The sequence below is a fragment of the Lissotriton helveticus genome, chromosome 6, assembly GCF_964261635.1.
Source record: "Lissotriton helveticus chromosome 6, aLisHel1.1, whole genome shotgun sequence".
NCBI lineage: Eukaryota > Metazoa > Chordata > Amphibia > Caudata > Salamandridae > Lissotriton > Lissotriton helveticus.
Window position 1 is genome coordinate 949,123,967 of NC_136067.1, and position 23,756 is coordinate 949,147,722.

At 44.6% G+C, this 23,756-nt stretch overlaps 1 protein-coding gene across 1 annotated transcript in view; it reads right to left on the reverse strand.

Moving 5' to 3' along the window:
- The window catches only part of ACTN2 (actinin alpha 2), a 296,075-nt gene that overhangs the window by 105,322 nt on the left and 166,997 nt on the right, over positions 1–23,756 (reverse strand). The window contains exons 11-12 of the mRNA XM_078648602.1: positions 18,909–19,056; positions 9,698–9,848 (exon numbers count right to left, since the gene is read on the reverse strand). Of these exons, the coding sequence (XP_078504728.1) occupies positions 9,698–9,848; positions 18,909–19,056 (299 nt within the window). The remainder of the gene's footprint in view (positions 1–9,697; positions 9,849–18,908; positions 19,057–23,756) is intronic.

Below are 23,756 nucleotides of genomic sequence, written 5' to 3' on the forward strand. Positions count from 1 at the left end.
AAACAGGATTTCGCGGTTCATAAGGCTTAATTTGGTTTGGCCTCGAAGGTTTATGTCTTTCAACGATTGATGAACAGGATTTTTTAAGGCCAGCATACATTTTGATTTTCTAAGATTACATTTTTGGGTTTCGCCTGCCGAAGGCTGCGCTCTGCGCAGCTCTTCAGCGCAGGTGAAATCCTATGTCGTCAATAAGGACTCCTGGAACGTCCCCCGGCTCTCATTGGTTAGCTCCATAAATGGAGGCTAGCCATTGAGTGCCGGATCTGTCCATCAAGGCTGGACCAGATTCGGGGGCGTTCCGGAGATTTTTTCCCAGGGCGGAGTTACGTTTTTTCCCGTTCCCTCCCCTTTCACTGAAAGTGAATTCAGATGCGCTGTCCATTCCCGCCCCCTCCATGTGCCTTTCCGCCCCCCTTGCTGTCCTGTGCACGTTTCCCGCCCCGCCCGCCGTCCGTGTCCTCTCCCGCCCCCCTCCCGCCGTTCGTGTCCTCTCCCGCCCCCTCCCGCCGTCCGTGTCCTCTCACGCCCCCAGCGAGTGCCCACCTCGCGATTTCTGCCCGCCTGCCTGCCTAGCGAGGGCCGCCGCGCTGCCCGCGGCGACCCGGAAGTACCTGGCCGGCCGGCCAATCCCTTTGCGGCCGGCCGGAAGTCCCGCACCCGCAGCCCGGGGGAGGGAAAGGGAAGCCTTGCTGTTTGCCGCTTCCCCCTGCCTGGGGGAAGCCTTTGCCGGTGTTGCCGGTCTCCCATGCCTGGAGGGAGACCGGAGAGGAGCCTGACGAGGGTGGAGCGGAGGGGGCGCGGGGGAACACTCCGTATCGTCAAAATGGAATGTCACGTGGTGTTCTGCCGGGACCCGGTCGCAACTTGTTCTGTTTCTGTCCAGGAAGTAAACGCTGTCCAAGCCAGAGTGAAACTGAGGTCGACACTCTAAACGGAGAGAAGGTACATAAATCATAGCATAAAGAAGCAATGCATGCCATATAGCGCCGTAGAGGTAATTACAGCAAAGTCACCTATTGCTCAAGTTTATGTCTGGCACTTGCATGTGTAGTTAAAGGACTGAGCATCATTATTGAGAACTGCTAGAGACGCTGCTGCGTACGTTCAAGTTCTTGCCAGTTGCAGTAGACTTGCGAGGTCCTCCATAACAGATGTTTACAAGGTAGCCAAGCACAGGCCAGACATTAGATTTGTAAAGTCAGTGACTGTGACGATAACCAGACACAAGTTTTGAACCCGTTCGCAGAGGCCATAGTTGACAGTGGAGGAGTTTGTAGCATGTTTAAGAGTTGTCAAAAAGTGTACATTTGGAGAGATGACTTACGAGTTAATAAAGGGCCATTTACTTGCTGCAGGAGGTAGTTGAATTTAGTTTATTGGCTGCTGCCTCACCTGCAATGAGTTCGCACTGCAATGAATCCCGTGACCGACACCGAACCAATGCATCGGGCGGCAGGCAAGACCGTGACTGAACATGGTCTGGACTCACTGCAGTGGCTGTCACATGGTGGTTCATTCGCAGTTCGCCTGCCCAGAACACCGCCGGGACCCCTTACTGTGCAGCTAGCTGAGCCAGCCCAAGCGAGCCTGATGGCCGGCGGAGATAAGGCACAGAGATAGAGGCAAGCCAGGAAGCTGGGTTGTACGAAATAATAATTGCAGCTGCACTCGCTGGTCGCTGCTGCAAAAAAGTAAGTGTGCCTAGCCTTGGAATGAGGGGCTTCATTCAGTTGCTGACGGGCTAAGGCTTAACTTAAGTGTCCCATATAATGTGCTTGCACGCACAAACGACTTGAGACAATGCATGCAGCACCTAGTGTGCTGCAGCTACTAACGGACACCATAGCCGACCTCTCCGGCGGTGCAGGAGTCAGTCGTCACGTGCATCTGCAAAATGCATTCGGAGCCTACCTAATTGGCAATAGCCATGATGAAATGAGCGTTGATTTTTCCAGAAAGTCGAGCAAAATAGCATTACGTTCATTCAAAGTGCTCCACCCGTGTCTCTAAATCCAGCACCAGCAACATGTCGGAGTACACTTTTATTATAAAACAAAATAAACATGTAATAGACTTTATGACACAAGATAACACACTCTCTTTTAATTGTATAGAACAACTACCTATCATGTGTGCCTCAGCCTCACTCTCTTGAGGCTTGCCCAATGCAGTCTGCGGCAGCTCGAGGTAATCAGAGTCAGCTATTGTGGACTATTAATTTATGATTAGGAAGCTGACTTGCCTCTGAAACTTGCAGTGAGTACTAGTAGAAATCTCCAGCAGGAGAAATACAGACTCAAGAGCAGACTTCTGCAACTGAGAGCTCCTTTTATTAGCGTCCCTCAGGACTACAAATTGACTGTCTGATCGATCGCTAGGACAGCAGTGTCTGCAGTCTGCAGCCGGTTGAGCAAGTTAGTGTTTTGCAGCAGTTTTAAGATCTTCTTAAGGAGTTTCTTGCTGCTCAAATGAGTGTCATTAGATAGATAGATCTATGTAGCTCAGGCGCTTAACTACAGAGAGATGCATGGAGCGGTTTCCATACAGGTCAAACAGCAGTCTCTGTGCGACCTAGCCAGTTGCATAACGGAAAATGAGCATTTTCTAAAAGTGATGTGTGCTTTCCCAACATAAGAAAGTACCTTTTCAATTGCCATAACTAAATACCAAGCATCTTCTCCAGTGCAAAATTTGTGGCGGTGGGCACCAGCAATCATTTTTGGGCAGTGTGTGCGTGCATGTGACTGCTCCAGAGTGTGTGTGTGTGACTGCTCCTGGGTGTGTGTGACTGTTCCAGGGTGTGTGTGTATATGACTGCTCCAGAGTGTGTGTATGTGACTGCTCCAGAGTGTGTGTGTGTGTATGTGACTGCTCCAGAGTGTGTGTGTGTGTGTATGTGACTGCTCCAGTGTGTGTGTGTATGTGACTGCTCCAGTGTGTGTGTGTGTGTGTGACTGCTCCAGTGTGTGTGTGTGTGTGTGTGACTGCTCCAGTGGGTGTGTGTATGTGACTGCTCTGGTTGTGTGTGTGTGTGGGGCTCTGGGTGTGTGTGTGTGGCTCTGGGTGTGGCTGGCACTGGGTGTGTGTGGCTGGCTCTGGGTGTGGGGCTGGCTCTGGGTGTGTGTGTGTGGCTCTGGGTGTGTGTGTGTGTGGTGGTAATTGCTGTCTGCTGAGCTCGTCCATAGGGTACAATAGTTCTCACATTTGCGAGAGATTAAGCTATTGGCAATGTAAATGACAATGCCATTTATTTATCTGTTTTCAAAACCAACACATAAATACAAATTTTGTCATTTACAATGCCAATAGCTCTAACTTCTCCGAAGGCGAAACCGTTGCATTGTAAATGCTTGTTTATTTATGGAGCTAGCAAAGAGAAACACGGATTCGTTCTGTGTTGTACTGAAGTGTGAAGCATTGAATTTCTATACAGAGAAATGCAGACTTTTATTTATGGAGCTACCAAAGAGAAGCACGAATTAGTTCTGTGTTGTACTGAAGTGTGAGGCATTGAATTTCTATACAGAGAAATGCAGACTTTTCTGCAGGAGGTGCAGTATGTAGGTTACTAATTCTGCTGATGCCTTAAAACTAAAAAAGGATCTCATGAGGGCAATACATGTGGCACCCAGTCTGATGAACACAGATCATCTGAAATCTTTTCTGGACACTGTAGTGCAATACATATGTTAAATATATGGGAAATTCTGAAGGGAAAGCAGAATCTTTGAGTGCCTTAATAAGATGGAAAGGAAAAAAAGAGTTTATGTTCAAGAGCAGCAGCAGAGTAAATCTGAGCAGGAAAGATAGACATTGTTGCAGCATCATTTTTAAGCAGTTTGAAGTCAGCAAATATGACTTTTTCGCAGTGGACGCTATTTCCTATAGCTTGGGTGTCCTTCTATCACAAACACATGGCAATAAGGGAATGCACAGTGGGTTTTTACCTCATTCTGACTGACCACAGCAGAGTGTAAGTATTATTTTCAGTCAAAGAATACAAGTCCTTGGCTAGTACTTTTGTAACTGAGTACCACGGTATATATGTGTGGGGAAGAATTCTTAACTTTTACACTAATCACTGCTCACATTTTAAGAGTGTTGAAATCTGGGAGACACAATTGTTACCATTATATGAGCAAGTTTAAATGTTCATACACAAGAGTTGCAATACCGGTTAGATACATGCACATGGGTGGTGAAACAAGAAGACTGTTAATTTATCGAAGCTGTCTACAAGACGGAAATCATCATTGAAAGACTTGAAGCAAATGCAAAGGTGTCTGAGCAGTGGTTAGCACTGGCGATGTAGGAGACGTCAATAGCATGGCTAGCACATGAAAACTCTTCAATAATTTGTCGAACTTCTCGCTCCGTCAGCAAACTGCCGTTAGGACTCTGCCAGCACAACGGGGACATCTGAATAGGCTTGGCAGAAAACCACCATTCTGATGGCAGCAGAGCCAGCACACATCTAAATACGGCAGGTGGGACACTGTCAACTCAACAAAGTGTTGGAAACCGCTGCCATGGAGGGACGGTGGGAGAACTGCCAAGATCTAAATCAGACCCTTCGTCACTTTAACTGTGGATCATTCACAGCTTCATCCAATGCTTGCCTAATCATTTTCTGTAGTCTGCTTTTGAAATCTGGAGTGCATCCTCCTCTTCACTTGTGTCTATATTGTGGAGCTTCTCATCTCTCTTCCTAGAGCACCAGACCCCATTGCTCTAAGAGGCTCAAAAAACTGAGCTCAGCTTCCTAGTTATCCTGGTTGCACAGAAATCAAATCACATAACACGTGGGACTAGGTTGCTAGAAATAACTAGCCCGCAGTCTTCCCTACATGTTGCAGACAGTCACACATCCTGCAGAGGTCAGAAAATCCCTAGGCAGTCCTGAAGCAGACCACTCCGGCGCACTGATCAGCCAAGCACATGGATGGGGAGAGGGCCGGTAGCAGTGCAGAACACTTGCTGTGAGCACCAACATGGAACAAGTAAGAAAAGAAGTCAGTTTCAAAACCTAAAAAAGTACATAGGGTTACCTGTCGAAGACAAGAAAAAATACAGAACTGGCGGGGGCGTCTTAAGTCTATGCAGGTGATGAACATAGAGATAAGACTTCTTAGCAGGGTATAGACCTGCGGTGGACGGTACCGCCACACATGATGGTGACTGGGAGGAGAGCAGTGCTTAATTTGAGCAGGTGCTTTCAGGTGCTCAGCACCGGCACTTCTTTCACAAGGCCGGGGCTACAATTTCTGACCCTGGAGGTGGTGGTCTCAATATTAATTGTTCAAATTCAAAATAAAAAGAATAACATACATTGCATGGTGATTGGCTGGTAAATGTTCATAGACAGGTCATCATACACCTGTCCAGGCAGGCATGATTGTATTTCACCACGTTAGTGATGATGTCATCACGCCTATCACAAATCCAAGAAGTCATCGACAAACTATGTCTTGCATTCTATTCCCCGAGTCTGCTGCACCCTGCCACTGCCTGAGCCTAAACCTCCCATTGGATAATTGTAGCTGGGGGCTGGCTCATGACGGAGTTGAGGCAAGGAAGCTGCGAGAGTGCATTTGGAACTTGGGAGTGAGGGCTCTTGAGGAAGAATAAACGAAAGTAAGTGTGGAATTTAAACTTGCTTTGTAGCCAGAGTAGCATATCCTGCAGCCCTGCATTGCTGCTATCCTCAACGTGCTCGATGCAGCTGTGGCCCAACACAACTTTTGTGCGCAATGGTGTCACCTGTAGAATCTGTGCGCTGCACCCCAGCATGGTAATTGCTGAGCGTGGGGGAGTCCAGTAGGTACCACAGCCATACTTACCGGCATTGGCAGCATTACGGCTGGGGACAATGCCTGTAATGTAGCAGACAGGGTCACAGCAAGCTGAGCAGTGGATGCTGATGCCGTCGCCATCCCTGGACCTACTAATTACAGGCAGCACTAGTAGTGACATCACATGCTGTCCTCGAGCAGCTGCCTGTTGTGCAAATAACCCAGTTATACTGCACTGATTGATATATGCAAAAAAGCATTTTCATTTAGTGTACATTTTGTTTTTGCACTCGGTGTAGGTAAGAATGTAAAACACATGTCATCTTCTTTTTCTTTAGGAAAGATAACAGGAAAACGCTGAGTTCAAACTAGCAGAGACATGACGACAGGTATCACAGGCAGCAGCAGTGTTATAGATGAGAGAGAGCAGGAGTAAAGAGGAGAAAGAAACAACAGGGGAGGAGAGAGATAATACGGAGCTAAGTAGAAGAAAAGGAGACTAAATCAGATACATAGAGAAAGCAGCCATACTGTGAAGAAGAGAGCATTAAGAAGAGAGAAGATAGAATGAAAGGATGTAGAGGACAGGACAGAGGGAAAAAAGCAGACAAATGATAAAACGGAGACACAGCTAATCACTGCTAGAAGAGTGATAGTAAAGAGCCAAGATCAAGGGGAGAGAGAGCAGCGCATGGATAAAAGTGAAAAGGAAAAAGGGCAGGGGTAGAATGAATAGAGGGCAAATCAGAAATGCAGGGAATAAGGTAACACACCAGGTGTGACAACAATTATAGAAAACAATTAGGGAGGTGAGAGGATAGACTCTTAGAGCAAAGACTTAGGGGACAGACAACAGATCAAGGTTAGAAGATAGAGACTGAGGCAGTGAGAGTGTTGAAAGTGGTGCTCACCGGAGGAAGAAGTGAGCTGTGGCCTCCTTGGCAACATTTTCAGCACCTGCACTTCTTTTTTACAAATTAAGCACTGGCAGGAGAGGGACCAATGAGGGGGTAATGATGGATGGAAACAAGAAGTGCTGCATTGGAGTACCATTTGTAGTCATGTTTTAGACATCCTTAGGCAATGACTGATGAGCTGTTTTGGTTTAATGGTAACATAAACGACACCCGGCTCCTGTTCACTTGGAAAAACTCAGAGTCATCCACTGCCCATGGTAAACCCTGTTTAGCTGCAGTGTTAAATTGGCTGACATGCGCTCAGCTGAAATGCAACAAGGATAAAATGAAAATTGTATTCTTTGGAGAATTTCCACCCCAGGTTTGGCACACCTTCTGGCCTGATGAGTCTCCCAGGCCCTCTTCTTCTGGACTCCCTGTAAAAAACCTCGGGATCTGGTTTGATAAAAAGCTGAATTTCTGTAATCAAATTAATAAACTGACTGGTACTTGTTTCAGCATTCTGAAACTTCTCAGGAAATGTCTGTCCCTTCTGCCCTTAACAGCTAAGGAAACGGTTGTTCGAGCTCTTGTTACCTCCCGCATCGATTATGCAAATGCACTATACGTGGGCCTTCCTGCCTATCTTATTGACAAACTTCAGGGGGTCCAAAGTGCCGCTGCTCATCTGCTTCTTTACCTCCCCAAATGCACCAGCGTCAGGCAACGCCTGCGCAACTTGCATTGGCTTCTGGTGAAGGCACGGGTCACGTATAAAGCCCTGGTAACTATCCATGCCGCTCTGCCTCAGGAAACATTTTCAGGTCTACTACCCCAGCAGACATTTGCATTCTTCTAACATGCTACTGGCTTCTGTCCCCAGATTCCGCTTTGAGAGAAAGGGCGGTATCTCTCTGACCTATTTGGCGGCCATGGCTTGGAACTCACTCCCTCTTGACCTGCGTAGTCTGCAGAATTCTACCCAATTTAGGACGAAAATAAAAACCTTCCATTTTCAATGATCTGGTTTATGTGTTATTGGCTCCTATTTTTCTTCCATTTTCCTCTGCTGTTTCTTGGGCTCGCGCCGGGACACTCTTGAGCAGCTGTGCGCGTTACAAAACCATAAACATAAACAATTGTATGTATGACTGCTGGTCAGCGTTAGGGCTTAAAGAGCTGAACTTGCCTTAACACAAACTGCATTCTTGCTATCTAGGTTTGGTGTCCTTTTTGCAATGCCTATTACACCAGCACAAGGTTTCATTGTATCTATCATTCCACTAAGGAATGAAAAAAATAAGACTGCAAAGGAATCTAGGAAATAAAGAAATCCCTTTTCAAAGCTCAGAGCTTTGTTAGGTCTTTTAAAATCTGTGTCTTAGGGGGTATCGTGATGTCCCTGGTGCTGGTGTTTTATAATAACTGCAAGACACTGTTATTCTGCCTTTTGGAGTTCGCAGCAATGGAGGTTTAATTCCCCATTTCTCAGAACCATTGTAGCTCTATTTAGAAAAAGAGACTATAACCTATAAAATACTTTGGAAAATTAAAAAAAGAACAAATAAAATGTTTGGGGGACATTACAGAAGTGTAGTGATCACTAGATTCTAGGGCCAAGGCAGCTTTCCCTCAGGCATTAATTTAAAGATGTTGTATTAGTTTCAGAGAAAATCAAGTAGTTGTTCAACCGTGGTCCGCATTGAAGAGACTCACCTTTTGCTGGGTATAGTCTAGTTGCCCACATTTGAGCACTGTGGGTTCCTTAGTTCAGAGTCGGGTTACAAAATTCAGAGCACAAGCTGCCGGTCAACCACCTCATGTCAAACAACTGTCCTTCCATAATAAGAGGAATAGATTTCTTTTTTAGCTTGGAAGAGTTATTGCGTCTGTGCTGCCTTTAAAGAAGAACTTGAAATAAGATGTGCATGTGAAAGAATATTGTGTTCTCTGTTAGATCTTGGGTTTATTGAGAGGTGTCCTCTTCACAAATCAAGAAAGTTAGAAAAGATTTAATCATTGCATAACCAAGTAGACATGTCTGCCGTAAAGATATATACTTCCTTGACCATTCCAGTCTCATTTGTCTAAAAATTGCTGATATTATTTACATCCTCGAAGTCCCGTCTTCGAGTATGTAATGGCTCTATATTTGACTAACCAAGGATGTGATCCCTATCCATTTACTCTGCTCCAGACTAAGGGCCAGATTTAGAGTTTGGGGAAGGAGTACTTTGGGTGGACCTTCAGTATGTCGATAAAGGAGAATAATTTGTCTCAGCTGCCACATACACCTCCAAAAGCCAACAGAGTAATGGTCATGTGAGGTTTTGCAATTTGCCCACCCACCCTATTTGGAGCGGGTGGACAAATGGCAAGTTTTAACTGTCTGTCTCTGCCAGGTAAAACTTAGCAGTAAGGGGCATGGGGAACTGCAAAATGACCCTCAAGCCATGGTAGAAGACTGCCATGGTGAAGGGTGTCATTGCTTCCTTTTTTTTTCTAAAACAAAATACTACTTTGAGAATTTGTAAAATAAATTGAAAGTTTGATGTACGGCTCCATCATCTTGATGGAGCCATCGGCCAAACTTTCAATGCATTTACAGGAACTTCCATTACACCTGTTCCTGCCAGTGCAAGAGTTGCCCTCTGAATCGGCGAACATCTCTAATGTAGCAGGTAGAGCACCTTCGCCATGGCAGGAGTAAAGTACTTCGAATGGCGATGGTACTTAAACCGTCTACCACATTATAAATTAGGTCCAATGTCTGATAACAGTAGTTAAGAGAGATGGTAATGTGTTCAAACCAAACTGCTGAAACTCAACAGATGTGGGTTTGAAGCAGGTCTAAATTTAGATCCCATATGAAAGCATTTCGTCCTGAAGGCTGGGGCAACGTGCTCTCTCTGGAATCTTCACGCAGTACCTGTGGCACTATCGGAATCACTGGGAAGCGTTTGTCGGCTAAATGTCAGCAGCTGTGCAACTGAAAATGGAACCTACTTCAGCTCCTGGGCAATGGCAGCAATTTGTTCCACTCTGTCCTGGCGGGCTGCCAAGTCGCTCTCGAATGCTTCGTGCTTCCTCATCAAGGCCCGCACTTGATACAGAGATGATGATTCATAGTCTTTCTGCAGTAACATCTGCTCCTTGCCTGCAGAAAATGAAACAGCAGTTATCCACCTTATGGTGCACAACACATGAGAGATCAACGCATATCTGTATGTTTAGCACAACATCTTGTAAAGTTTTGAAACTGCAGGGACATATTCATGAAGTACTTGCACTGCCATGCTTGAAAGCAGGCACCATTGTATCATAGTGCACCGATGTCTGTGTTGTACTCGGCATAGGTTTTGTGCAAAAAGGGGTCCTGCCTCAGAGAGGCACAGGATGTTTTTGGCACGGATGTATGACGTTACAACGCATGCTTTTACCACGTTTGCTGTTACAATGCAGTTTTTACAATGCAAACCTTTACAACGCATAGCGCTTTGGGGTGTTGGATAGTGAATAGTTTAATTTACTATTCCAACTCCAGTCCCCGTGGACACTAGGGAAGGTGTTGGATAGTAAATTAAATCTATTCCCTATCCTAGAGCGCCCCCCAGCGCAATGCGTTGTAATGGTTTTCGTTGTAAAACCTGCGTTGTAAAAGCACTGCGTTGTAAAAGTTTCGTTGTAAAGGATGTTTCCCTTTTGGAACACATCCCTGTCTATAATTCTTTCTGGCTAAGGGTTTGCGGCAAACCCATGGGTGGTTACATGGGAACACATATACACCTTCCTTGGAACACACCATGATGCAAAATAACACACGCTGCATTGTGCTGTGTTGCATTACTTTATTTTTGTAAATCCCATCAAAAGACATTGTATAAGGTTGTGTTAAAAAGTAATGCAAACCAGACGCAAACTCTTTGTAATCCTGGGCTGTCGTGTAGTACGTCTATGACTACAGCCATCAGTCAAGGAATGTATACACTTATGAAGTCAGATCATCTGATTTTGTAAGTTATGGGGAAAGGGGAGTTTATAGTCCCCTTTGGGTGATTGAAGGTAGGGCACAGTCACCTAAAAAACAGCTTAAAGGCAATGACAGAGTCTCAGTTTTCCTATCACAAGAGTCACACTTTACAAAGCGAATTTCTTAACTGAAAAGTGCTAATTTCAATACTGAATAATACATGCATAATAAACGCAAAATTTGTTGTAGGTAATCATAATTAGGCATTTTAAGCACACACATGAAGTAGCATATTGTACTGACATAAGTTAACCTAACTGCTGATGCCATTTTAAAAGTTGATTTTACACGTTTCAACTTGAAGTCCTGTTTTCACGTTTAAACTGTTGTTTTGCACAAGATGTTTTTCTCTTTCCTCTGCAATTGCTGTAATTTTCCAGAAGCCTTCTGTTAGCTAGTGACTAAGCATTAGCTACTGTTAGACCTGGCATCATTGGTGTGGGTTTCCCTGTATTTTTTGCCTTAACCTCCTGTATTTTTGCTGGTTGTTGGACTCCGTTTTGCTGGGCCAGATGCTTTGGGCACTTTGCCACTGCTGTTCAGAGCCAACGTGCAGGGGCTCCCTTTGTAAATTGTTGTTATGGATTGGTGTTTCCATGATTGGTTGATTTGATTTACTAGTCAGTCCCTAGTACAGTGCACTGTGCATGCCCAGGCCTGTAAATCAAATGCTTCTAGTGGGCTGAAGCACTGATTGTGCCACCCACGTAAGCAGCCTGTAAATATAACTCACGCCTGCCATTGCAGAGCCTGTGTGCAGTCTGGTACTGCCATATCGACTTGGCAAGTGCACCCACTTGCCAGGCCCTGCCCTTCCCTTTTCTTACATGTTAGTCACCCCTAAGGTAGGCCCAAGGTACCCCAGTGGGCAGGGTGCAGTGTATGTGAAAGGTAGGACATGCCCTGATGTGTGTGCCATGTCCCGATAGTGATATACTGCCAAATTTGTGTTTCACTATTGCAAGGCTACCTGTTCCCATAGGATGGAATGAGGAGTTTTCTTATGACATCTTATAAACATACCTACCCTGGGAACAAGGTATGAAAATAAAGTTTAGTATGCCTGAAGTCAGAATGTTAAAATGCATCTTATAGTGAGGGTGATTTTTACATTCTGTGTTTATAAATACCACTTTTAGAAAGTAGGTATTTCCTTGTTAAGCCATCCAGTGTGTCTCTGCTAGGTTGGTGTATTGCATGTCTGGCTTTAGATGACAGGAGCTGGGGAGGAGCAGTGGCTCCAGGGAGTCTAATGAGACAGGGTTGGGCTAGAGTAGTGGGAGAAGATTTCCTTTCACCTGAATGGGCCTGGTCTGCCTTCCACAATGCTGTCTCCACCTCCTGCCAGGAAGCTGCACCAGAGAGGTCAGAGTTGGTTTTGATCAAGCACAGTGCTTCTCTGCCACCATAGAACACATTATTTTGTAGTATAAATATTGGAGCCCAGACCACAGAATTTAGATCACTTCTGGGAAATCAAGAGGAACCTTTGCCAAGGAGAAGAGCCGGAGAAGCTGAGGAGGAATACTGCCCCTGTGCTGTTTGCTGTTGGGGTTGGCCTGCAGTGGCTACTTGCTGCCAAGGAAAGGAGAAAGGACTTTGCTGTTTGGTGTGTCCCCTGCTTGAGGAAGATCTCCAAGGGCTTGAAACTGAGCTTTCCTCCTCTTCTGAAGTCTCAGGAACACAAAGACTTGACCACCAGCTTCCCTGAATTTCCTTGCTGGGAGTTCTGACCTGCAAAGAGGTGCTTGCTGTTGTGTTTGACCTCTAGTTACTGTTATCAGCTGGGAGATGTAAAATCAACGCAACACTGAGAAGCGTGATGGTTCCGTACCAGTATCCGATGCATCGCCAAAGAAACCGTCGCAGTGCCTACCGCGAATCGAGAAATCGCCACACACCACATCGAGTGTAATGATCTTCGAAGTCCAAGATCACCGCACCACTTCCGACATCAGCCTGCTGTGCGGATGCAAGGATCCACGCATTGTCCCGGATCGTCGCAGCGTGGTGCCAAGTCTGTTGCATCAATGAGGGACGCAGTAAGAAAGCGACGCATCACCTCTCCACGAAGTAAGAAACTGACGCATCGCCTCCTCTCCGGTGAGGAATAGATAAATCACCTCCCCTGCGCAACAGTAAGGAACTGACGCATCGCCATCCCTGGAGCAAGGAACCGATGTATAACCTTCCCTGAGTGTAAGGAACCGACGCATCACCTTCCCTACGGCCTTGTTTTGTTTGCTTGCGTGACGCATCGAAGGTACTTTGTGTAAAAAGTCTTGCATCTGCAATTTGCTTTGAACTGAACTATTTCTATCATTTGAAAGTCATATTTTTATTACTGTATTGAGGATTTTTGTGGTTTGGTCTTGTTTTGGTTTAGATAAAGATTACTTATTTTTCTAAAGTGGTGTGGTGTCCATTTGTAGTGTTTTCACTTTATTACTGTGTGTATTCACAAATGCTTTACACACTGCCACTGCGATAAGCCTGTCTGCTCGTGCCAAGCTACTAAGGGAATGAGCAGGGGTTATTTTAGAAGTGTATCCCCCTTACCCTGACTAGAAGCAGGGGTCCCTATTTGGATAAAGGTACCAACCTCTGCCAACTAGAGACCCCCATTTCTAACAGTTATGTATTAGACAACTGATAGTGAGGTTCTTACCAAGAGGATAGGAGAAGGTGGGAAGAACTTTCTGAACCACACGATCTGTTCAAAAGTAACAACCCAAGTAGATAGTTGTATAGCTTATTGTGAAGACGTGAAGACTGCTCCCAGAGTTTGGTGAAGAATGACTGGTTCACAAGACCGGGGAATGGGAATAATGTTGCCATTAATGTTTTAATCAAATTATATTAGTGTTCCTTAGATTAATCAGAGCAATGCTTAATTTGAATCTGTGGTTTCCGGTTCTCAGCACTGGCACTTAATCATCAATACCGGCACTTTTCATGAGCACCGGTTAAGGACACATTGATTTATGGTAGGCATGGGGAGATTAAGTAGAGATTAAGTGATTTTCCAAGAACCACAGGGTGTTGAGCCAACGCCAGACGCAAACTAGTTTCCCAGCTCCAAAGTTAGCAGTTCTGGCCACTAGGCCACGTCCTCTTTTCAAGGGGTCGCATCCTCGCATCAATGGCAGGCATTGTGATGGGTGCTCTATATTGCTTGAAATTAGCAAGACCTGACAGCATAGTTCGTACCAAACAATTTACTTAATGTTGCACAGCCTTTCCTGATGAAGGAATTAAGCGCTGGCAGCTTCTCTTGTTTCACAATGTTTCAGATTTTTTAGATGCTTTGAATGTCTTCTATTGCAAACCGTGGTGTTTCTTTTGGTTGTTCAATGTTTCAGATTCTTCTACTTTCGTTTGCTACTCAATATTTTAGAAGTGGAAATCTTCTTCAAACAGCGCTTGAGTGCTCAAATGTTTTATTTAGACATTTTGAAAAGTGAGCACAGTTATGCTCTGTTTCATTAGAAATCTCTCCAGGCATGTCCCCTGAATCCAGTCTTTTTAGTCATTGAGCCGCTAATCGGAATTAAAAGTCAAACACACAGTCTGGGTCTACATAGGAATTCTTTAGGTAGGTGGGTGAGCGGAGCTAAAATCGCCTTTATGTCCGCAAAGTTACCCTTTTCTACACCAATAACAAGGTAAATGTTCTTTTTATGGTAGTTGCTTTTTATTTTGCTGGCCGGGAGTGATGCATACAGATGCTGTGGATGAAGCTGTAGAATTTGTGTGTGTATTTATTGCATGGGAGTGCTGTGTGTGTCTCTGTTAATGAGAAGATTGTGACGATAACCTTTTGACCCCAGTGCGTTACGAAACATCTGCCTTAACATTTCTGTAACTTAAATAATGACAGACCCTTTTAACATATGTGTGTGCATGTGTATGTATATATATATGTGTGTGTGTGTGTGTGATATATATATATATGAATATGTATATGTTGAAGACTTTGTTATATTTACCTATTGTCCTGCCACAAGTTCTAAAACGTGTGACTGCCATGCCTCCCTGGGTGGTTCTGTTTTAAGAGGCGCTAACAGGAGAGAGGGGCTGGTGCAATCGCCTCCTGACGAAACCCCCAGCACTTATTATTTAGTTTTTTTTGTTTTTTGTTTTTTAACCAGACCTTTATTGACATCGTTAAATGTAACACAGCCGGGTGCCTACAGCCCAGCGGGCCGGCACAGCGGTGCTCGACAGTCAATGTAAGGGACAATGGGGATGCGAACCTACAACCCCAATGGGATGGCCGCGTCAGGTGGGCAATCATAACAGGCGGTTGTCAACTTAGGTCTCCAAACAAGTTCCCCCAAAACAGCAAGATCTCTAAGTCACAGTAAAAACAACATCTGTTGCCTAGTATCTCAATCCATTGTCCATTCAGGTCTCACACAATTGTACTCAGCAGAAGGTCACTGCCCCACGTGATTTTCTCCATTCCTCACTACACTATGAAGCGCTCATGTAGTCCCATGTCCGGGGAGCCCTCTGCCTCTGCAGGTCCCTCTGCGTCCTGTCCCTCGACCCTCACTTGATCCGGACCTGGTTCTGTGTCCCCAGTGTTGGTGTGTGCCAAAAGATATGTCTGAAGAGGGGCCCAGATATCTTTAGGGCATGAGGAGGGTGGCATAAGTTCAGCATAGGTGTGCAGCTGTTCTTGGCAATGTATGAGGTCGTTAAGCCAATCCTTGAATTTGGGGGCTCGGCCGCACCCCCATCGATAGGTAATTCGCCGCTTCGCCAACAAGAGGACCAAGGAGGTGAATCTCCGTACCCTGGCAGGGATTTGTTCCGTGTATCCTATGAAAACAGTAAGGAGATCGTCGGGCACATGTATCTCAGTCATTTCGTCAATCGCTTGCAGTACTTCCCTCCAGTATTCCCAGACAAGCGGGCAGTCCCAGGCCAAGTGTCCAAAGTCAGCGTCCCTTGCCCCACATCTATCACAGCAGTCAGTGTTCCGCAAATGTAGCCGGGCAGGCGTGTAATATAATCGGTGATTACATTTATAATGTATCAGGCGTAATCTGCTATTAGCAGAAATGGCACCCGTTTGGCGGCAGCAATAGGCCCATTGTTCCGCCGTGATGGGAGTTCCCAATTCCGCCTCCCATTTCCCCTTGGCTGGAGCTAGATCCCTTTCCCATTCCCCTTGAGTTGAGCGATATAATCGCGACACTACATGTTCCGGGGGATTGTTATTTTTTGTTGTTGTTTTTTTACAAAGTAACCACTTAGTCAGAGCCCTTCCTTTAGAGAGAGACCCTTCTTTTCAGAGAGCCCTTTTCTCCAGAGACCTTATACTATGTGCTGAGAGCTTGTGACAGAAGCTAAAGCTTCATGCTTAAGCATTCTTGTTCTCTCATCAGAACCCTTCATTTGTGTTTTCTGAACTGACACCTTACCTTGCTTGCTGGAATTAAAAGCCCTTTATATCCATCTTTATTAAATTAGATGAAGAACAGAATTGCTGCATTTTCCTTTTTAATTTGAAATTCCTACTACTGTGGAATTTCGCCTCTTCTTGAAATACCGACCTATGGATTATTTGAGAATTTGTAACAATGATGACTTCATTTTAATAATTACTAAATGAATGTATTTGATTTGAATTTGTTGTCTAGACAGAAGTAGTGTTTTGGATATCCTAAAATATGGCATGGATCCTAGCTCAGGAACCTATGTTGGAGACTCTCTTACCCAAAGCAGTGTGTTACTGGAGCACATGTGATCAGAGAGTATCTGTTTTCTCTATATGGGTCTGGAGAGATAGCTCCTTCTCTCACATAAGTGTCACTTTAGATCTGTCCGTGAGGGTCTGAAGAAGAGTTAATACATCATAGACAAATTCACTAAAATAATGTGAATGAGTAAATAGCACCAGAGAGTCAGTAAATGTATCGCTGTACAAATAATATTTTATTTGTACATCTACAAAAAGAAAAGGAAGGCAATAAGTAATTTTACCACACATCGGTAAGGCTAAATTAGAGAACAGAGAGAGAAGGGAGGTAGGTGTAATGAAATGCACCACTGTGCACAATTGACATCACAGCCATCTCCAGTCTCCAGTACTTATTTTTTTTTAGACAAAGAAAAACACAATAAATGCCCGAAGGGCAAAGACAATAACGGCCCAACGTTTTATAGGAGCCTGCGATTGGTGCTGCTAAATGTGGGGGTTGCCTAATACCAAGGCTGCTTAGTTTAGATTACAACTCATGCCTCTTTGTTCCACCACCAAACACTTCCTATCTTTTAATCTCATCCCTGTTTTTACTTCTTTCACCGTTTTTCATATCGTTCTCCCTTTGCTTGTCCTGGTCCCAAAAAATGAGCGCAGTGGCCATCACTTGCATTTAAGCGCTGACATCACACCAGAATATACCCAGTCTTGAGCAAAACCCAGGTATGCTCTTTTACAGTCCAATTTGGTAGAAGGGACGTATGTCCAATGCTGATGCCCACTGTAATGGAGAATGAGTAGTGCAAAGGCTGCATAGGGCTAAATAATACATGCAGCCTTCAACCTATTTTTGCATTTCCTAACTTTAATTTTAATTAAAGAAATGAATTGAACCAGGAAAATTATTTTCATGGATAAATACCTTAAAGGTACGTAGATGTAAAATTAAGAGGAACAGTAAATCCATACTTACCTATGTAAACTTACCTTCACAATATTTTGTTAGCAAATACTGTGGCTACAAAATGTATGTAGCCAATACTACCTCAAGAAGGTGGCCATGCACTCCCCCCTGGGGTATTTAATCTAGTCCCCACAAGGTCCCTCAGTGTTGATCCTAATATTTGATAAGGCTTTGTAAATAGTAGTACTTAGTGACTTGACACACATAGCCATTCGTGTTGTGACCATGCCCAGATCTTTTGCAGTTGTCAGTAGGATTTGAGGATTTGTCCATCTCTGAATATGGATTATTCATACCCCCTCCATGTATGCTTTCTGCTGGTGAAGAGACCGTCAACTTGCGGTACAAAAGGGGGTGGTAATGGACGGAGCATCTGAACCAATCAAACACTCACACCCAGTCAAAAGATCTGGGTTTAATCCATCACTGTTATTTAGCCCACTCTGCCACCCCAGTTCAGACATGGCTATATGCAAATCAGTCTGACCCTGTGCCTCATGGGAACAGTCCAGCCCGAACTGCCAAGCCATGCCTTCCCTGGACCGGAAACAAGCTTCCGAGGACCGGTTTCTGGCATTACAGCCGTCTTCAGCCAGGCTTGCTTGAATCCAGTGGCAAAGTGAGCAAGGGACTCATGTCTGAGCATACCCTGCCACACTTATGGCGGCCAAAAGCGGTACAAAAGGGGGTGGTAATGGACGGAGCATCTGAACCAATCAAACACTCACACCCAGTCAAAAGATCTGGGTTTAATCCATCACTGTTCTTTAGCCCACTCTGCCACCCCAGTTCAGACATGGCTATATGCAAATCAGTCTGAGCCTGTGCCTCATGGGTACACTCCAGCCCGAACTGCCAAGCCATGCCTTCCCTGGACCGGAAACAAGCTTCCGAGGACCGGTTTCTGGCATTACAGCCGTCTTCAGCCAGTTGAGACCGTCAACTTGTGCAGAAAAGCGCACCTTGAGTTTTATGCTGCATTGTTAACTTGGACTATCCCTGTCTGTTGTGATCTGCAGTGGCTTCCACTGAGGTGCCACTTCCAATATCAGCACTATACAATGCTGGGCATGATCTTGGGCTTGACAGTTTGCAGGTCAATTAAAACTTCAGATTATCTGTAATATATTTAATTCAATCAGGTTTGACACTAGTTTTGAGGCCTCAGATGTTGCTCAGATATTGGACTATACATTTACAGAGGGAAATTATAGGGGATTCCAGAGAAATATTGCAGGGGTTTCTAGCTCAAGTGGATCTGCAGAACTCTTTGTTTGCAGGGTATTGAGCTTTACTTCCCTTAAAAGACACTCTTTCTTGTAAAACATCAGGCCATATAGTTGTGCAGTACCTTGATGCTTACAGGAATGGTGTGACTATTGTCGCACTTTCATAAAGAAAGAAATGGCATTTCATTACTTGTGCATGCATTTCAGGTGATGCATGCGCTTAAGAAAAATACTTGTTGAAATGGATGCCCCTTGATTTAAATGCAACATGGATAACTTACCAGATGTCCATGACTCATGCGTTGAAGCCTTCTGCCTAAATTTCTCAGCTAAGTGATCCAATCGTTCAAGCCGTCTTATCTCATTCAGTAGCCACTCTTCATAACCTTTCTCAGCCTGTTCAAGCCTCTGCCAAGCACCTGCAATGTCCTGTAAGAAGAGAATCAAGACAAACATGAGACAACAGAAAAATGAAGAGGTGGACTGGAAAAAGTTAATGGTCAACAATGTACTGTCACTGGATCTTTTTAAAGACAGCCACATCAGAAAACCTGATACCCTAAATTAGATAGTGAGGCACCATATCTATTCTAAAGACAAATGGAATAAAATGGATGAAGCAAGAAAGCACAGGCACATACTCACCTATTTGGGGACAATGGTGTGATTTGTTAGAGGCAAATTATTCTTCCAAGCAGATCACATCCATGATAAAGGAAGACCGCATGCACCTGGTTTAGAATTGGGCAGTAATCAAAAATATTCTACTTTCTGGTACGTGTAAAATCTGGAGCTGAATATATTGGTGGAACTTCCTCCACTTTACTAGTTTATTTGCCTCCAGAAAACAGAGGGTTTCTCAATATCACCCACCTCTAAACCAAGCCCTTAGTCTTTCCAAAGTAAGTTCAGTGGGCTGGAGTGAGGAAGGGGGCACATAGATACAAGGCCCCTACATTTTTTTTAAAACACTGTACATTGAGACTGAATAAAACCAATGACATTTGATACTGTATTATTTCACTCAGCTGCTTGAAAAATGTGAACTGTCTACATTTTATCCAAATCTGTGGAGGTTAAACAGCTACGTTTAGGAGTCACACTATTTTCACTAGCCAAAGACACTTAATACAATTTGCCAGTCCACTGGAGGTGCTCAATGCTCTATGATTTTGTGGTGTTAGATGATACAGTTTAGGATTGACTGGCAAGGGGTACATGTGAGCCATGCCTCCATCTGTGTTCAACTGATTAAAGCCTATGAGGAGGTTCTCACCAGGACCTAACACGACTGAATAATGAGGGCTGTGCAGCCCAGGTACTCGGGATTACTCTAGAAGTATGATCAGTGTGGGAGCAGCTGTGGAGGTCATCTTTACAGGACTATAATAGTTAGTGGGCTCCTACCATCCTGACCTGTCTGGTACCCCAGAGAACTTAAATTGATCGTCATTCAGCATGAGAGAAAGACCCTATGATTCTTCTCACCGCCTAGGTCTCAAGGTTGTGCCATTGGCTGCAAACCATTGCCCAGATTCCCTGTTATGTGTTTTTATATCACATAATCCTTAAATCTTAGAGCCATGGTTTATCAGAAACCATGGTACTACTAAGGCATCAAGAACTCCTATTATCCCACAATAGACGATTCACTGTAGCAGTTACCCTAAACTCACCTCTCTACAACATCATAGCTGTGTGCCCTTCATCTCAACAGCAGTACTTTTCAAAGGAATGGCAGCTCTGGAGGCCAGAGGTAGAATTGCCCTATCACATGAGAAACATAGTACTCGATGCACAGTTGCTGAATCCAAGGTGGGAGGCCATCTAAAAATTGGGCAATTTTGCAGTTAGGGGAATATGTCATAAATGTTTCTCCTCCCACTCAAATATGGCACCCACAAGCGCTATCAATGATAGAGAAAAAGCCTGACTTCCTCTTCCAGGTAACAGGAGGTTAAGGTAGTATATGTAGCTGATATACTCATTCACTCAGTGCCTGGCAACAGTGTGTGTTGGTGTGACTTACTTGCTTGACATTAAGTTTGCACCCAGCCTTTTCTCTAGTTTTTCACCTTTCTTGTTATCCTACCATCCTACCCTTTGATTCTTCTTTGTGGGATTCTCCTCTCTTTTTCATCCCTACATGCTGCCTTTATGGTTTTTGATGATTAGCTGATATACCTTCTTAAGGAGGCAATCTCTATTGGGTTTATTGCACCAAATGGAGAGTTAAGTATTACACTCTTTTGCTGACTACGTGTTTATTATCATTATACTATATTCAGGGCTATTCACAAAGGTAACTTACACTTGTGAGTAAGTTCCATGTGTAAGTTTACTCTAACAGTTTTGGATAACTTTACTACTTTTAGCTATTTATCATTTACAAGTGTGAAATAAGTCAACAGTGTAGACTTACATGTCTCCACCACCTGTATAGCAGTCGGAGGAGCCAAATGAAAGAGTGTGAATTACTGCTGCCACAAAGGGACAGTACTAAGGCTAGTATCACGCATGGCTACCTGTTATACTGCAGCTCTCTCCTACTCAGACTACTGACCATGTGATCACAACGCTACGCAGTGCACCGTTATGCTGTCTCGGTACCGCTCATAGCTGCCGCTGAAGGATCCAGTGCTCGAAGCTACGCTGTTTACGCGGCTGGAAGACTTATGATTTTTGACGGGGACCCTGTAGTGTTCTGGCAAGGGGGTGTGTGCGGGCATGCAGTGGTTGAGGCAGCGGGTGCCTGCGTGCCCTCCTGTTGAGCCCTTACAGGAGAAGGTGGCACTGCTGCAGCCTAACTTCCGTTGCATACGGCACGCTACCTCCGGTCCCCCCAGGTGCCCCTAGGACAGACAGCCAGTTCTTCAGCCAGCCCTTTCATTGCACTAAATGAATAGGTTCACTTTCCTGCCTTCCTCACCCTGCTTTCCACTGGGCTAGAAGGACGCCCTATAGTAGAGCCTCACAGCGGAGAAGACTGGGGCAGTTGAAAGTGAGGGAATATGATCTTTGAACAGCCTAAGAATGCCCTAAGGTGAGGGGGTGTAGAAGGTCAGATGTGTGAAGGTGCAATGACAGCAGTAAACTGGCTACAACTGGTGCCCATACAGGGGGTTTCTTCAGTTATAGTTTGTAACCCCCCAGTAAGCATCAGGACTGGGTATAGCTGCAAATTGCCTAGTGGAGATTGGAGGGTTAGGTGGCAAGAAGCCCTAGGTTGCAAGCTCCATGTGGCGCGTGGAAGTTGTCGGGCTTAGGAGGATGCGGTTTGTGCACACATTGGTGCTGGTTTGCCCCCACGAACCCTACACCTTGTAGTAATCCATCAGATCCAGCTATTAATCATGTCTAACCTGAACACCAGCCACCCTTTAACAACTATTGAATCCAAATTTTTGGGAAGATCAGAATACCATTTTAATATAACCGTTTAAACGCCACGGAGGGCAGGGTTGACAAACCGCAAAGTATCTCCTCCCAGTGAGAACAAGGTGACATATAAGCCTAGAGCCAAAGACAGTGGTGCAATTGGAAAAGTTGAAACACCTGCAATGCTAGAGTATTGCCTGACAAGAGCCTGGGATAGGGGAAAACATGCAATCAGCTCATGAAAGGGTGCCATTCCCACCTACAAAGAGATGGAAAAAACTCCAAGCCCTGCCAGCAGTAAAAACCTCTATAGCAAAATCTGTCAGGGAAAGCCAGCCCCTAATATCTCCAGTGTTTTGAATGTTTGAAAAGTCAACTATAAATCCACATAAGTTTAACTTCTTGAAAGACCCAGTTGGGTCCATGTTCTCTATATCCGAGGAAACATGTTCCCTCCCAGAACCAATTTCAACAACAATAAATACCAACCACACGTCCCGTGACCAAAATCATAATATTGGAGACCAAGAACATAGCAGTTTCAGTAGCAAATTCCGAGTTGATAGAAAATCTGCATTGGTGGCAGATAACTGACCTGAAACTACTTCCATTGAAGTTCTTGTCACCAAAAATTTCTCCCAGCTCACTTTCACCTCATAATCTGTCAATGTCATTACTGAGGACCATCGACCCACTACCAATTGAGGTTAATGTAAAAATTATCAAAGATCAAAAAATCCTCTAAGGACCATTGACTCGATCTCCTCAAAATCAAGCATATTATTCAGCTCAGGAAGAACTGGAACATCAACAGCCAAATGTTAGCCACACTAGGAGATCACTGCAACCCACTTCCAAAACTCAAGTTAGTACAATAGCCAATGTCTCACACTGTCGCAGCCCAACCCCTGTAAGATCAGATCAGTGGCCAATTGATGTACGTTCACCTGAAAAAGTGGATCTTCATTTATGGGGTGCTCTGTGTTAATCTACGAGCCACATAAATAGCTCTCAAACAATATAAACTAAAGTGGATAATGAGTGTCAAGCAGGATCCAAACCAGAAAGCAATAACCCCACACTAAAACTAAATCTGATTCCTCACAGAAACAAGATTCGCCAACTGCATCATTAACAGGGGCAGGGGCTGTATGTGGCATCCTGTTTAGAACATCACATTTGACATTAGACACTTTGTCCTACCAATCAAATTTAATGGACTTCCAAGTGGACCTGCTCAACATGATGGCAGACTCAGTCTCCAGTTTTGACCAGAAGCTGATCAATTTAAATAATTTCATAATCCATGTGAAAAAACAAGCGGCAGCATCCTACATTGACTGCACTTGTGCACCACTGATCAATAAACTCACAAGTTTGGATGCTCTGACCACCTCAATTGAAGACCTAAAAGCAAATCTGCACGTATTAAGCCACATAAAGGATTCCTATCCATGAGCACAAGTAGGCCAAGAAGATGTGGGTTCTGTGTGGGAGGTCGAGGATGCGTCTGACTGCTAAGTCCTGGATGGTTAGTAGTCTTCTAGTAAGTACCATTTGGCATCTTGATCATTCTCTGCTGCAGTCGAAACTCCTCAAAATGAGACTAGCTGAATGAATTTCCATTGCCCATTGTCTATCATATACCCTATCTGTTTGAGATACTCCTGTGTCAACGACCCGTGAGTCTTTACAAGGAGGACAAGAATAAAAATACAGATTGCATGGTTTTTCGAATTGGTCACGTTTTA